At 34.0% G+C, this 15442-nt stretch overlaps 1 protein-coding gene across 5 annotated transcripts in view; it reads left to right on the top strand.

Annotated features, from left to right (window-relative positions):
• Positions 1–15442, top strand: part of Cep85l (centrosomal protein 85 like) — a 231621-nt gene that overhangs the window by 182990 nt on the left and 33189 nt on the right. For all 5 annotated transcript variants that reach the window (XM_046466993.2, XM_058586244.1, XM_058586243.1 and 2 more), the window contains one exon: positions 3473–3652. In XM_046466993.2, the coding sequence (XP_046322949.1) occupies positions 3473–3652 (180 nt within the window). The remainder of the gene's footprint in view (positions 1–3472; positions 3653–15442) is intronic.

Genomic DNA, 15442 nt, shown 5'->3' with positions numbered 1-15442 from the left:
TCTATATATTTCTGTTAAGTCTAAATTGTTCGATTGTATTTTTTTAGTTCCATAGCTTCTTTAGTTTTTGTTTGGAAGATCTATGAAGTGATGAGAGATATGTTAAAGTCACCCAGTATTATTGTGATGTGGTCTTTTGTTTCTTGTTATTGAAAAGGGTTTGTTTGATGTATGAATGTGCTCCATTGTTTAGGGCATAAGTATTTTTGATTGTCATTTCTTCTTGTTGTGTGATTCCTTTAAGCAGTATAAAATGACCTTCTTTGTCTCTTCTGATTAACTTGAAGTCTACTTTGTCTGATATGAGAATAGTAATCCCTGCTTGTTTACGAGATCCATGTGAATGATCTATTTTTTTTCCCATATTTTCACTTCAGTCTATTGATGTTTTTGCCCTATTGATGTTTTGTCTCTTAGAGACAGCATATTGTTGAGACTTTTTTAATCCAGTCTGCCAGCCTATGGCTTTGGATTGATGAGTGTAAAAGACCATTTACATTCAGTGTTCTTTTTGAGATGATTTTTATTCTCTGTCATTTTGATTTATTTCTAGTTTTTAATTTGAATTAATTTCTTCTTTGATTCATTCTTCTTCTAGTGTAGTTCTTCCCTCTACTACTCTACTATTTTATTTTCATGAAATATTTTATTGAGTATGTTTTATAGTGTAGGCTTTCTAGTTGTGAATTAATTTGTGTGTGTGTGTGTGTGTGTGGTGCTGGGGATTGAACTCAGGGCCTTGTGCATATGAGGCAAGCACTTTACCAACTGAGCTATATTCCCAGCCCCCTGTGAATTCTTTTTTATTTTTGTTTATCATGAAAGATTTTACTTCATCTTCAGTACTGAAGCTTAATTTTGATAGGTATAGTATTCTTGGTTGGCATCCATTTTCTTTCAGAACTTGGTATAAATTATTCCAAGACCTCCTAGCTTCTAGACCTCCTAGCTTCTGGAATGCTTTACCTCTAAATATGAACAATCATTTTTCTCTAACAGTTTTTAAAATTCTATCCTTATTCTGTATGATAGGTTTTTGTAACAATGTGTCTTGGGATGGGTTTGTTGTGATTTTGTATATTTGGAGTTCTGTTTGCCTCATATTTGATTTTCCATTTCATTCTTAAGGTCTGGAACATTTTCTGATATTATTTTATTGAAGAGATCGTACATTCCTTTGGTTTGTATTTCAGAGTCTTTATTTATCCTGGTGAATCTTTAAAGATGGCCTCTAATGTTATCCCAACTTTCTTGAAAATTGTGCGCATGGTCTTTTAATATCTTTTCTTTAAGAATAACTTCATTTTCAAAATAATGTGTTTTGACTTTGTTACCTGAAACTCTATCTTCTAAATGGCTTAATCCATTGTTGATGCTTTCCATCAAACTTTTAATTTGCTTTATTGATTTCTTTATTTCAAAAATTTCTAATTGATTTTTCTCCAGAATCTCTATCTCCTTTTTGAAATATTTTCTCTGTTTTACTTCTCATGTTATCTTTTACGTTGTAGATCAGTTTAACTACGTGACTTTGTAAATTCCTTCTTTGACATTTTCCCCACTGTGGTGTCAATGGAGTTCATTGTTGAGGCATTCTGGGTTGTTTGGATGTTTTTTTTCTCTTGCTTTTTCATATTGTTTGCTGCTTCAGCTCCAGGGTTCCTACCCTAAGAACTTAGTAATGTCCTGTTGGTTTCCATTACCTCACAGATTAGGGGAGAGAAATAATAGTAACAAACCATGCAAACAATATACAGCATTAAACTAAGCACTTGGTTCTTACTATGACATCTACAATATTAACTGGTATAATGAACAGAAGTAGTAGGATCAGCAGTTTACTAAAACAGTAAGAATCGTATTGTGTCTGGCATAAAATCAAACCAGGTGTTATCTATGATTTCTGCAGCATTGTTACAGCATTAGTGTTGGGAGCAGATGTTATATAAAACAATTATTGCTAAAAGATTTTAAGACTAGAATTAATTAGGAAATAAGAAGAGATAGGTGGGTTGAAAAGAGTTTGCAATTTCAAAAAGTGAACAAGGAAAATAAAGAGGAAATGTTGGATGTGGTAGTTATGAGGTGGGGGGAGAAAATAGAAGTAAAAAGTAAAAGGAAGAATGTAAGAACAATAGAATTTGGCTGTCAGCAAAAGAAAAGAGAGAAAGAGGAGCAAGGGAAACAGACAAGTGAAAAACAATTCAAAACAGTCAGTATACTAATGGAAACTCTAACCCTCAAAGACAGAGTAGTAACTACCTTCAAAAAATTCTAGAAATGAGAAGATAAAAACAAAAATATATAAATGTCCATGAATCACTTACCACACACACGCACAAAAGAGAATCTGGATGAAAAATTAAGGAATAATTTCCATGTCCGTTGACAAAATAGTCAATGAGGAAATATGGTAGCTGTCTGTGCCCAACTGTCTTTCCATTTCTTCTTGAGATATGCCCCAAGTACAAGAGTAGGGGCAGCAGGCTATCAAATCCAACCCCCCCCCCCTTTTTTTTGTTTTGCACCAAAGTACCAGTTGAAGTTCACAAATTCTCATCTTCCCTTTGGTGGTATGAAGTAGGGCGGGATGGGAAAGTCACTGCTAGGTTCTGTGAGAGGAGTTCCTATAGGTAGAGCTCCCAAAGATGGAGCTTAGGTCTAGTGAGGCCCCACTTGCTTTAATGAATGGCGAGCAGTTTGGAATACCAAATCAATGTACCTCTAGGGTGCTGATCTATGCTGGGATACTGTACCCCAGTAGTCACCTCAGGATTCCACTGTAGGGGAGGGGAGCCAGTCCTTCAGCTTCTGTTGCCTGGAGAATCAGCCTTTACTGGCCTCTTGGGCTTTGTCCCCAAGTGTGGTCATACCTGCCCATTAAAATTCCTGAACCACTTCAGTTGGTTCTGTGAGTTGCCGGATTCAGACAGAGGAAGGAGCTGGGCTCTCTATGGCCTCTCAGACTTGTATTCTCCTGGGCAAAATAGTCTCTGCCTATTTTTTCTCCATGGGTTGTCCCAGCTCCAGTCTCATGGATCCTAGTTCCTGGTTCCTGTGGGTGCTACTGCAGTGTGGATGCCTCAAGATGGTTCCTGCCTCAGTTCTCTGTGGACAATTGGGAAAAACAAGGCATTTTTCATGTACCAGTTTATTGTACCGTCCAGCCTCTGAATCGGCCTAGGGCAGGCTGCCCCTGCAATCCCAGGTTTTTCAGTACTAAGACCATCCTTTGTATTTCTCAGTGACTTCCTTCCTTCTGTGCTAATGCCAATGCTCCCCCAAGCAGCTTGACTCCAGTGTTGTCCCTTTTCCTTATTAATGTTCCCAAAATTTCTTAGTCTCTGAGGTACTCTGACTGCCCAATATTGAGTTTTAGCAAAATCCCTCTTTCACTCACCTCACAGAGAAACAGTGTCTCCTAAGTAAACTTTTAAAATCTTAACTGCCTACTTTTTTTCTTTCCCAATAGCCACAATATGAGAACACTTCACTCCAGACTCCATTTTCGGAGCAGTCAGTGTTGCATCCCCAGCAAGAGGAACTTGAGCAGAAGCTTGCATCTACTGAAAAAGAGGTTTCACAGCTCAATGAATTTCTCAAGCAAAGAATAAACCAATTCAGTGAAGAGAAGAAGAAACTGGAGGAAAAGGTGTGCATTTTTTAAAAAATTGTATTATTAGATCAACAGCATTTTTTCAACATAGAATATTTGTCATGCCAGGTTACATTTATATTAAAGTATTTAATGTTGTACCAACTTTTGGGAAACACTGTTTACTTGTAAAAAAATTATTTTCTTGAGGTATAAAAATACCTCTGTAGGGCAGGGGTTGGTAGCTCAGTAATAGAGTGCTTACCTAGCAGGTATGAGGCACTGGGTTCAGTCCTTAGCACCACATAAAAATATTTTTAAAAACTCTCTGTATATGATACTTTTCTAATTAATAATGAGATCTTTTTAAAGTCAGTTCCTGTACCAATAACTTCCTTTTCGCTGGTTGAGTATTTTATTCTTCCTTGTCATATTGAACGGAAAGCATTAGAAAATGAAATGAAGTTGATCTTTCATTCATAAGGACATTTTTCAAGTTAAAAAGCTGAATTCCCTAAAAGCCAAATACATACACATGTACACACACATACTTAATTGACCTTTCTGCCTTTATTATAAGTAATTTCACATATTTCATCACATTCCATTATTGTATTATTAAAGATCAAGTAGAACACAATAAATCTTCAATTTATTGAAGAGAAACAGCACAGATTCTTTGACTGCTACTTAATGGCAAAACTGTTTTTTTTTTTTTTACTTCAATCTTGATATTCCCGGCTTATTATTTTATTAAATGAGCCTTCCATTTAAGTAATCTTGGAGCATCCCATGATTTATGCAGGCAGACTGCATAAACTCAGTTGATAACTTTGTGAGTGTATGTGTGTCCATCATTTACACATGAGTTGAAATTTTCATCTTCCCAAATTGATAAAAATTTATATTTTCTCTGTTTTTCGGCTGTATGATATCTTTCTTGGCTAATCTAAAAGTACCTTAAATACCTCTTTTTTCTTTTCTGTATTTGGGGAACATCATAGAATATACCACACAATCCAAGGGAATAAGGAAATAGTCACTGGTTATGTGTGAGAGGAATTAAAATAGTCTCTTATTTGAGACTTTAATTTAAAAGTTGTCATGAATGAAGATTTTTAAATACTTTCTTAGGTTTTATCTAAATTTTCTCGTATTTTATTCGTTGTGCTCAGTGCTTAATAAAATAAATTTATACGCTTTCTACCTATTTGATATCGCGTATTAGGATGTCTCATAGGTACTCCAAACTTTTCATGTCCAAAGCACAGTTTTTAATTTGCCTTCTGACTGCTCTACTCTCAAAACAAAACAAAATTTTCTTCAGTGTTCATTTCTATATATTCATTTACTCATGCTGGAAACTTTACAAAGTCTAATTAGGAACCTTGCCTCCTGAATATATATAAAATCTTTCCAAAATTAGCAGCGTAGTATATAGTACAGTATTATTCATCTCATGGAACTGAAGTTATGTAAACATTTCTCCCTCCCCCAAGCCCCTGACAACCACTGATTGTACTCTTTTTTTTTTTCCAGTCATCTCATATTAGTAGAATCATACAATATTTGTCCCTCTCTGACTGGCTTATTTAATTTAGCATGATTTTCTCCAGATTATCTGTATTTTATAAATGGAAGAATTTCTCCTTTTTTTGAGCTTGAATTATCTTCCATTGTATGTGTACAGCATACCACATTTATTTTATTTAAATGAAATTTATTTTTAACTGATACATTAAAACACATCATTTTTCTTCTCATTCGTTCATTAATGAATATTTAGGTCTTTCCCACATTTTTTATTATGCTTTTGTTGCCTGTGCTTTTGGTGATATATATAGAAATCATTACTGTAAATAATGCTGCTCTGAACATGAGAGTGCAAATATCACTTTTATTCCTCATGTCAGTTCTTTTCCATAAATATCCCAAAATTGGAGTTTTGGATTATATATTTTCTTTTTGATTACTGTTTTTCATAGCAGTTGTAGTTGGACACAATACCTTTATTTTTATTTGTTTTTATTTTTATGTGGTGCTGAGGATTGAACCCAGCGCCTCGCACGTGCTAGGTGAGTGCTTTACTGCTGAGCCACAGCTTCAGCCCCAAGGGTTAAATTTTTTAACTTGATATCATCTTTTTATTATTTTGCCTGTACTTTTGGTGTTGTATCCAAGAAATCATTACCAAGTCCGATGTCAAGAAGATATTCCTGGGTTTTCTCCTAAGAGTTTTACAGTGTCTGATCCTATATTTAAAGTTTCAAATCAATTTTGGATTTATTTTGAATTTTTTTTTTGTGTGTGAAGTGCAATAAAAAGATCCAGTTCATTCTTGTTCATGTGGATATTGAGTTTTTTTGACACTACCATCTTTCCCCATTGTCAGATTTTTAGAATCTCTGTCAAAAGTAAGTTGACCATCTATATGTGGGTTTGTTTCTTGATTCTCTGTTCTGTCCTGTTGGTCTATGTGTCTGTTTTAAAGCCATTACCAAGCTTTTTGTGATAATGTGTTGGAATCTGGGAGTATGATAAACTCTGGCTTTGTTCTTGTTCCAAATTGTTTTTGTTTTCAGGGTTTCTTATGAATTTTTGAATTGTTTGTTTTCTGTTTCTCTGAAATATGCCATTGGTATTTTTGTATGAATTTTATTAAATGTGTAGACCACTTTGATTGTATGGACATTTAGGTAATAGTAATTCTTGCAGTATATGAACATAGGATGTCTTTCCATTTACTTATGTCTGCTTTAATATTTTTATTGGTGTTTTATAATATTAAGTGAGTAAGTCTTTTATGTCCTTGGTTAATTTTATTCTTTTTTATTATTCTTGATAGTATTGTAAATGAGATTTTTTTATATATACAAATACAACTGATTTTTGTATGTTGATTTCACACCTTGCAACTTTGATGCATTTTTAGTTCTAACAGATTTTTTAGTGGAGTCTTTAGGCTAAAACTCATGTGTGCAAACAAACGTTTTGCAATTTAAGTTCTTTCTGATTTGGATGCTTTTTTATTTCTCTTGCCTAATTGCTCTGGCTAGAACCTCTAGTACTGTGTTTAATAGGTGTGGCAAGAGTGGGCACCTTGCCTTGTTCCAGATTTTTTAAGGTAAGCTTTAAGTTTTTCACCATTTTTAGTATGACAATAGCTATGGGCTTTTTCATAAATGTCTTTGTGTGTATGTGTTAAGGTAAGTTCTGTTTTAGCTAATTTGAGAGCTTTTATCATGAAAAGTTGTTTAATTTTGTCAACATTTTATACATCTATTGAAATGATTACATCAATTTAATTTTTCATATTGATAATGTGGTATGTATCACATTAATTGGCATATATTGAACCATCATTGCCTTGCCAGGGATAAATCCTGCTTATTCATGAAATATGATCCTTTTAATGTGTTGTAATTTTGTTTAATAGTTTTTTATGGAGGATTTTTTAATCTGTGTTCATTAGGGATTTTGGCCTGTAGTTTTCTGGTAGTATCTTTATCTGACTTTGATATCCTGCTATTGCTGGCCTCATACAATGAGTTTGGAAGAATTTCTTCTGTTTTTTTTTTTTTTTTTGTTGTTGTTGTTAATTGGAATAGTTTAAGAAGGAATGGTATTTATTCTTCTTTAAATGTTTGGTAGAATTAACTGGTCTTGGGCCTTGTTCAGAGGTTTTTTTGTTTGTTTGTTTGTTTTTTAACTACTTCAAGTTCCTGGTTTATCATTGATCATTCAAGCTTTCTGTTTCTTCTTGATTCAGTTTTGGTAGATTGTATGGTTCTAGAAATTGTCATTTCTTCCATGTTGTTCAATTTGTTGGTATATAATGTTCATAATAGTACCTTATGATCCTTTTTATTTCTGTAGCATAAGTATAACATTACTTTCATTGTGATATTATTTATTTGAGTTTCTTTTTATCCCCTTAGTTTTACTAAGGATTTGTTCATTCTTTTTTTCTTTAAAAAATCCAACTCAACTAGTCTTATTGGTTTGTATTGTATTTTTTTTTAATATTTTTTAGTTGTAGATGGACACCTACCTTTATTTTTCTTTATATGGTGCTGAGGATCGAACTCATTGCCTCACCCATGCTAAGGGAGTGCTCTACTACTGACCCACAACCCCAGTCCCTGTTCTATTGTTTTTGAAATCACTATTTCTTCTAACTTTCGGTTTTTTTTCCTTCTGCTAATTTCATGTTATTATTTCATTGAGATAAAAGGTAGGTTTCTTGTTATAGAATTTCTTCCTTAATGCAAACATTTTAAAATATAAACTTCCCTCTTAGTAGTGCTTTTGATTCATAAGTTTTGGTATTTTGTTCTTTCATTTTGGTTTATTGGAGATATTTTCTAATTTCAGTTTTAATTTCTTTTTTAACCCAATGATTATGTAAGATCTTGTTTAATTTCTACATACTTAAGAATTTTCCCATTTTCTACTGTTGATTTTTAGTTTTATTGCAGTGAAGTTGGGAAAGACTTTGAATGATTTCAGGGTTTTTTTGTTTGTTGGTTGGTTGGTTTGTTTTGTTTTTTTCTATACTGGAAGTTAAACCCAGGGATGCTTTATCACTGAGCTGAGACAGGGTCTCACTAAATTGCTGAGGCTGGCAATTGTGATCCTCCTGCCTTCAGCCTCCTGAGTTGTTACTATTTCAGGCATGCACTTCCACGTCTGATGATTTCAGTCATTTATATTTTTTAAGTCTTGATTTTGTGACCTAGCATAGTCTATATTGTGGAAAATGTTCCATGTGCACTTGAGAAGAATGAGTATTCTGCTGTCATTGGGTAATATGTTTTGTATATATCTGTTAAATCCCTTTGGTCTATTGTATTGTTCAATTTTGCCCTTATTCTTTTTTCAGTTGGGACTATCCATTATTGAGAATGGGTTATTGAAGTCCGGTAGTTATTATCATATTTTTGTTTATTTCTACCTTCACATTTGCCAATGTATTTATGTGTTACTAAATTTAGGTGTTTTGGTGTGGGGGGAAAATGTATATATTTTTAATGCTGTTGAATTGACCTTCTTATTACTATATAATGACTGGCTTTTCTCTTTGAGATGTTTTTTTAATTTAGTATCTGTTTTGTCTGATACAAGTATAGATATTGTTGCTCTCTTTTAGTAGCTAGTTGCATGGAATATCCTTCTCTATTCAACCTATGTGTCCTTACATCTAAAAGATACTTTAGATAGATACTTTGTCTCTTAAAGGTAGAATATAGTTGGATCTTTAAAAAATAAATTTAGTTATTGTATATCTTGATTTTGGAGTTTAATCAATTTTACATTTAAAGTAATTATTGATAGGTAAGGACTTAATATTACCATTTTGTTAAGTTTTTGTTTGTGTTGTAGTTATTTTATCCTTTTCCTCTCCTGCTCTCTGAATGTTTTGTTGATTTTGTTTTTGCACTGGTGTATTTTAATTCCTTTTTCTTTTTTTTAAAATTTTTTTAAATTTTTTATTGTTGGTTGTTCAAAACATTACAAATTTCTTGATATATCATATTTCACACTTTGATTCAAGTGGGTTATGAACTCCCATTTTTACCCCATATACAGATTGCAGAATTACATCAGTTACACATCCATTGATTTACATATTGCCATACTAGTGTCTGTTGTGTTCTGCTGCCTTTCCTATCCTCTACTATCCCCCCTCCCCTCCCCTCTTCTCTCTCTACCCCCTCTACTGTCATTCATTTCTCCCCCTTGTATTATTTTTCCCTTTCCCCTCACTTCCTCTTGTATGTACTTTTGTATAACCCTGAGGATCTCCTTCCATTTCCATGCAATTTCCCCTTCTCTCTCCCTTTCCCTCCCAGCTCTCATCCCTGTTTAATGTTAATCTTCTTCTCCTGCTCTTTGTCCCTACTCTGTTCTTAGTTACTCTCCTTATATCAAAGAAGACATTTGGCATTTGTTTTTTAGGGATTGGCTAGCTTCACTTAGCATAATCTGCTCTAATGCCATCCATTTCCCTGCAAATTCTATGATTTTGTCATTTTTTAATGCAGAGTAATACTCCATCGTGTATAAATGCCACATTTTTTTTATCCATTTGTCTATTGAAGGGCATCTAGGTTGGTTCCACAGTCTTGCTATTGTGAATTGTGCTGCTATGAACATCAATGTAGCGGTATTTGGACATCACATATTTCTAATAGTTCTGAACCACTATATATTTGGTCTTTCTTTCACACACTTTGTTATTGATATCTCAAATTCCATTTTCATACCATGTATACAATAACATTTTTATATTAATAGTTAATTTTAATCATTTTGCCTTTTAAACTTTTGTATTAGAATTAAAAGTGATTTACTCACCACTGTAACAGTATTACATTGTTCTGTATTTGTTGTATATTATCTTTACCAGTAAATTTTATACTTTCCTATACTTTTATGTTACTGTTTGTCATCTTTTTATTTCAATTTGAAAAATTCTTTTTAGCATTCCTTTTAAGTCATGCCTGGTGGTAATGTATTCTCTGTGCTTTTGTCTGGGAAAATCTTGCATTTTTTAAGGGACAGTTTTGCATATATACCATTCTTTGAGTTGTTTTGTTTCTTTTCAGCATTTGAAAGGTAGCATTCTATTTCTCCTGGCTTATAAGGGTTTTTTTTGTTTGTTTGTTTATTTGTTGAGAAATCTGCTGTGATAGCCTTATTGTTTTTCTCTTACTATTTTGAAAATTCACTTATTAACTTTTGACAATTTTATTAATGTTTTTTGGTATGAATTTTTTTGGGTTAACCATATTTGAGATTTGTTGGACCTTTTAGATCTTCATTTCCATTCCCTTTTCCAGATTTGGAAAGTTTTCAGCTGTTTGTTCATTGAATAAACTCCCCCCTCCCCTTTTTTTCTCTTTTCTTTTTGGGATTCACATGATGCCTATAGATTGGTCTGCTTGATGTCATTCCACAAGTCCCTTAAACTCTCTTTACTTTGAATGTATCATCCCACTTTCATTCTCTTTTCTTCCTTTAAAAATTTCTAAAAGACCTTTCTTTCATTTGTTTGCCCTTTCTTCTGCTTTTTCTAGCCTGCTGTTAAAACCCTTTTAGTGAATTTTTGAGTTCAGTTTTTTGTATGCTTTGATTCCAAGGTTTCTGTTCAGTACTTCCAAACAGTTTTTGTTGAAATTTTCATCTGCTCATACATTATTTTTCTGACCTTATGGAACATTTTTATGTCTATTTCTGTCAACTAATTCATATAACTTGGTTTCAAGATAATTGATTTATTTTTTTTTCACATTTCTTTGTTCATTTTTTGACTTTGAGTTGGTAACTGTGTAATTAATTAGTAAACTGCTGCCCCACCATTCTTCATTAATTGGCCTCATATGGGAAAACACCGCCTGGTCAGCCTAGCCAGGGATTTGGGGGCTTTTCATACCATTGTGCTAGTCCAACCTGCTTTCTTTGTTCTTATCATTCCCCAGGCTTCAAGGTTATGCTGGGTCTCTTCATGGATCTAAAACAAGAAAGACTGTAGCCTGACTCTTGGGCAGCATTCTGAAAAGTTGAACTGTTGGATATTCTATCCAGTACTTCTCTTCTTAGAGAGAAACTTGGATCTGAAAATTTTTTACCCATTTGCTGTGTATTGAGCTGAAAGAATGGACTGTGGGGCTGCCACCCTAAACCAGTGTTGGATCTCAATGGTCCCCAGACAACTAGAGTAGAAAATGTCCCACTAGTGCTCCAGAAGAGGCAAGCAGTCATCTAAGCAGTTCCTGGGAAAGTTGGCGTGTTGACTGGCTAGTCAAGTATTTCCTTTCCTGGCAGGTTTCCTCCTAATTTTACTGTGCTGTCCTGAAGATAGGGATGGAGAGAAGATGTCTCAAATTCCTCTACCTGCTTTATATGGGGCTGATTTCACATTTTCCCAGGGTACTGAAGCTTCTCAATTGATTTCTGGATTTCTTAGAGAATGTATATGTGTGGTGTTGCTTTGTTTTTGTCTTGTTGTTGAATCGGTGTATTGGTAGAAGCGAAGAGAACCCAGGACTCACTATTCTTCCATTTTTCTGATGTCACTTCCAATTGTCTTCTAAATAAATCAGTTTTTCCCCTAGCCCAATTATATAGCTTTATGCTCTGCCAATCTTACTCTAGAAAAATGTGGTCTTAATACACTGTGTCTTACAGTTGATCAAACAGTTTAGGCTTTTGTTTGTTTCTGGCATCAGATTCTTTATACAAAGTAATCATTTTCCTGGTAAATACTTGACTATCTTCTCCCACTTCCAAGTTACCTAGTCATTTTTTCAAGTTTCCTCTTAATGTTTTCCACCTCTACCCCTCCTTTTATATGTATATAGCAACTGGTTCTTTATTAAAGTCACAATTTGTAACCATTATTTTTCCATCTTTCTCTATGGAAAAATAATGAAGGCAAGGATTGTGTCTGAATGTGTAACTGAATCATACCCAATACTACTGCAGTACCTGACATACTGGATTAATGAATGCTCTGAAGTAAGTTGTGCCAAGAGAAGAGAAAAAAACAAAGCAGTCTCAAATAGAGGACTATGGATAGAGCAGTGGGGTGATGTCAAAGTGTCATTGGTACATGATGGAGCCAAGTCCCCAAGAGACATAGAGAAAGGTCAATGACAGATACCAAGATGGCAGTTACTCTTAGAGAAGGAAGAATCACTTCTTTGTGAAACAAGGCAATTAAGAATGCCAATGTATAAACCAGGGAAACATAAAGAGAAGGGATGAGTATCAAAGGTAGTGTTTGTGTCAGAGGATGTAGAAGACTTGAGCTTTTTTGCTTTTGTTTTTGGTTTTTATTTATTTATTTTTGGTAGACGTAGATGGACAACATGTCTTTATTTTTTATTTGTTTATTTTTATGTGGTGCAAAGGATTGAACCCAGTGCCTCATGCATGCTAGGCTACAGACCCAGCCCCTGTTTTTTGTTTTTGTTTTTAATTAAGATGAGTTCGTTCTTTCTTTCTATTTATATTTCTGTTATAAATATATTCTATTTATATTTCTTTCTATTTATATGTTAGTGGAATGCATTATAATTCTTATTACACATATGGAGCACAATTTTCATATCTCTGGTTGTAGGCACAGTGTATTCACACCAATTCTTGTCTTCATATCTATACTTTGGATAATAATGATCATCACATTCCACCATCATTAATTACCCCATGCCCGCTCCTTCCTTCCCCTCCAATCCCTCTGCCCTATCTAGAGTATGTCTATTCCTCCCATGCTCCCACTCCCTATCCCACTATGAATCAACCTCCATCCATTTACCTTCAAATTCCATGATTTTATTCTCTTTTATTGCTGAGTAATATTCCATTGTGTATATATGCCACATTTTTTTTTATCCATTCATCTATTGAAGGGCACCTAGGTTGGTTCCACAGCTTAGCTATTGTGAATTGTGCTGCTATAAACATTGATATGGCTGTGTCCCTATAGTATGCTGTTTTTAAGTCCTTTGGTATAGACCGAGGAGTGGGATAACTGGGTCAAATGGTGGTTCCGTTTCAAGTTTTCCAAGGAATCTCCATACTGCTTTCCGTATTGGCTGCACCAATTTGCAGTCCCACCAACAGTGTATGAGTGTACTTTTTTCTTCCACATCCTCACCAACACTTATTGTTGTTTGTCTTCATAATAGCTGCCATTCTGACTGGAGTGAGATGAAATCTTAGAGTGGTTTTGATTTGCATTGCTAGTGATGATGAACATTTTTTCATGTATTTGTTGATTGATTGTATATCCTTCTGAGAAGTGTCTGTTCTGGCCCATTTATTGATTGGATTATTTGCTTTTTGGTGTTTAGCTTTTTGAGTTCTTATATAGCCTAGAGATTAGTGCTATATCTGATGTGTGAGGGGTAAAGATTTGCTCCCAAGATGTAGGCTCTCTATTCACCTCTCATATTGTTTCTTTTGCTGAGAAACTTTTTAGTTTGAGTTCATCCCATTTATTGATTCTTGATTTTAATTCTTGCACCACAGGAGTCTTATTAAGGAAGTTGGGAGCTAATCCCCCATGATGAAGATTAGGGCCTACTTCTATTAGGAAAATCCAGGGACCCTATATCTAAGTCCTTGATCCATTTTGAATTAAGTTTTGTGCATGGTGAGAGAGATGGGTTTAATCTCATTTTGCTGCATATGGATTTCCAGTATTCCCAGCATCATTTGTTGAAGAGGCTGTCTTTTCTCCAATGCATGTTCTTGGCACCTTTGTCTAATATAAGACAAGTTCTTGAAGGGAATCTAGAAAGTAGGTTCATTGGTTTAAAAAAAAATTAGATAAACAGCACTTAAGGCCAACACAAGATTGGATCACATTATTTCTTTCTGTGTATTTACTTTCTGTAACTGTGATGAAGACTTATTCTGCGAGAGAAAAACTTAATGTGAATAACAACAACAATAATAATAAAAATTACCCTTTGATGTAGTCTTTCTTTTATGAGCCAGAGAGCATGTAAATATATGTTTATTGTATTTTCTCATTTCATTCTAATTTTCATAAAAACATTATGAGGTATACTATACCTCCTTTTTAGAAAGGAGGTAACTTGGGTGGATATAGCTTAGTGGTAGAGCATGTGCTCAGCATGCTTAAGACCCTGGATTCAGTCTCCATCACTCAAAAGTGGAAAAAAAAATTCTTAAATTAAATAAAAAATGAGGTAACTGAAGCTGAAATAATTTGTCCAGATACTTATAGCTAATTTTTTTAAAACTTTGAATAACATTCAAAACAATTTAACTCTACATCTGATATGTTGGTTCTAATAATGACTTATATTAAAAATTACTTATAGGAAAATGTTCTCTCATTAACCTATTCAGTTTTAATAAATTAAAATAGATAAAAAATAGACTTTTAAACTTCTCTAAAATATGGCCTTGCTGTTAACTCCTAGGAGTGATTTCAGTATTGGATCATACCTCTTTGAAAGGAAGAACTTGCCTTTTAAAAGTAAAATAATTAGCTGGGCGTGGTGGCTCATGCCTGTAATCCAGCAGCTCAGGAGGCTGTGGCAAGAGAATCACAAGTTCAAAATCAGCCTCAGAAACCTAAAGAGGCCTTAAGCGACTTATCAGCACCCTGTCTCAAAAAATAAAGGGCTGGGGAAGTGGTTCATTGGTGAAGTACCCTGAGTTCAATACCTGGTACCAAAAGGAAAAAAAAAAAAAAGACTTATTAATGATCCTTCATTTACCTGGAGTTCAGATTTTAATAACCTTTGTTAATCTGAAACAGTACAAAACTTGGCAGTTAAAACAACCCACACAAAATGGAGAGCTTCTAATCAGTTGGAAGGACTGAAAAAAACCAACATCCCGTGATTATGTGTGCTCATATGTGATTAACAAATAACAGAGATGATATCCCATCAGAGAATGTTAGCAGAAATTTGTGAACAAAGGCAGAAAAGGTTGATAAAACAACAGAGAAGACAGTTGGCTAACTAAAAAGAAAAAGAAGAAAACTAGGGCATCTGCATGCAGACAGCATGGATGACCTATTTCAGTAAGTGCTTTTTTGAGGCATTGTTATTTAAACAACTAAGATTAAATCAGAGAACATATAGTAAAAATAGTCTTGTTAGTTATGTTTACTTCTGAACTTACTGGGTCCTCTAGCAAAAGCACATTTTGTTGAAAGGGAATTCAAGTACAGATTGAATTTAAGAGAATATCTGCTGATGAATCATATGGAAGAATTATAAAGTCATGGGTTTTCAGTCAGGTGATCTAGATTTGAATCCTACTAACTCAGTGTTTTGTCATTAAGTCACTAAAGAT

This window comes from Marmota monax, unplaced genomic scaffold, assembly GCF_021218885.2.
Source record: "Marmota monax isolate L192 unplaced genomic scaffold, Marmota_monax_Labrador192_F-V1.1 WCK01_AAM20220418_F8-fsc00140, whole genome shotgun sequence".
NCBI lineage: Eukaryota > Metazoa > Chordata > Mammalia > Rodentia > Sciuridae > Marmota > Marmota monax.
This window is presented reverse-complemented; position numbering and strand designations above follow the sequence as displayed.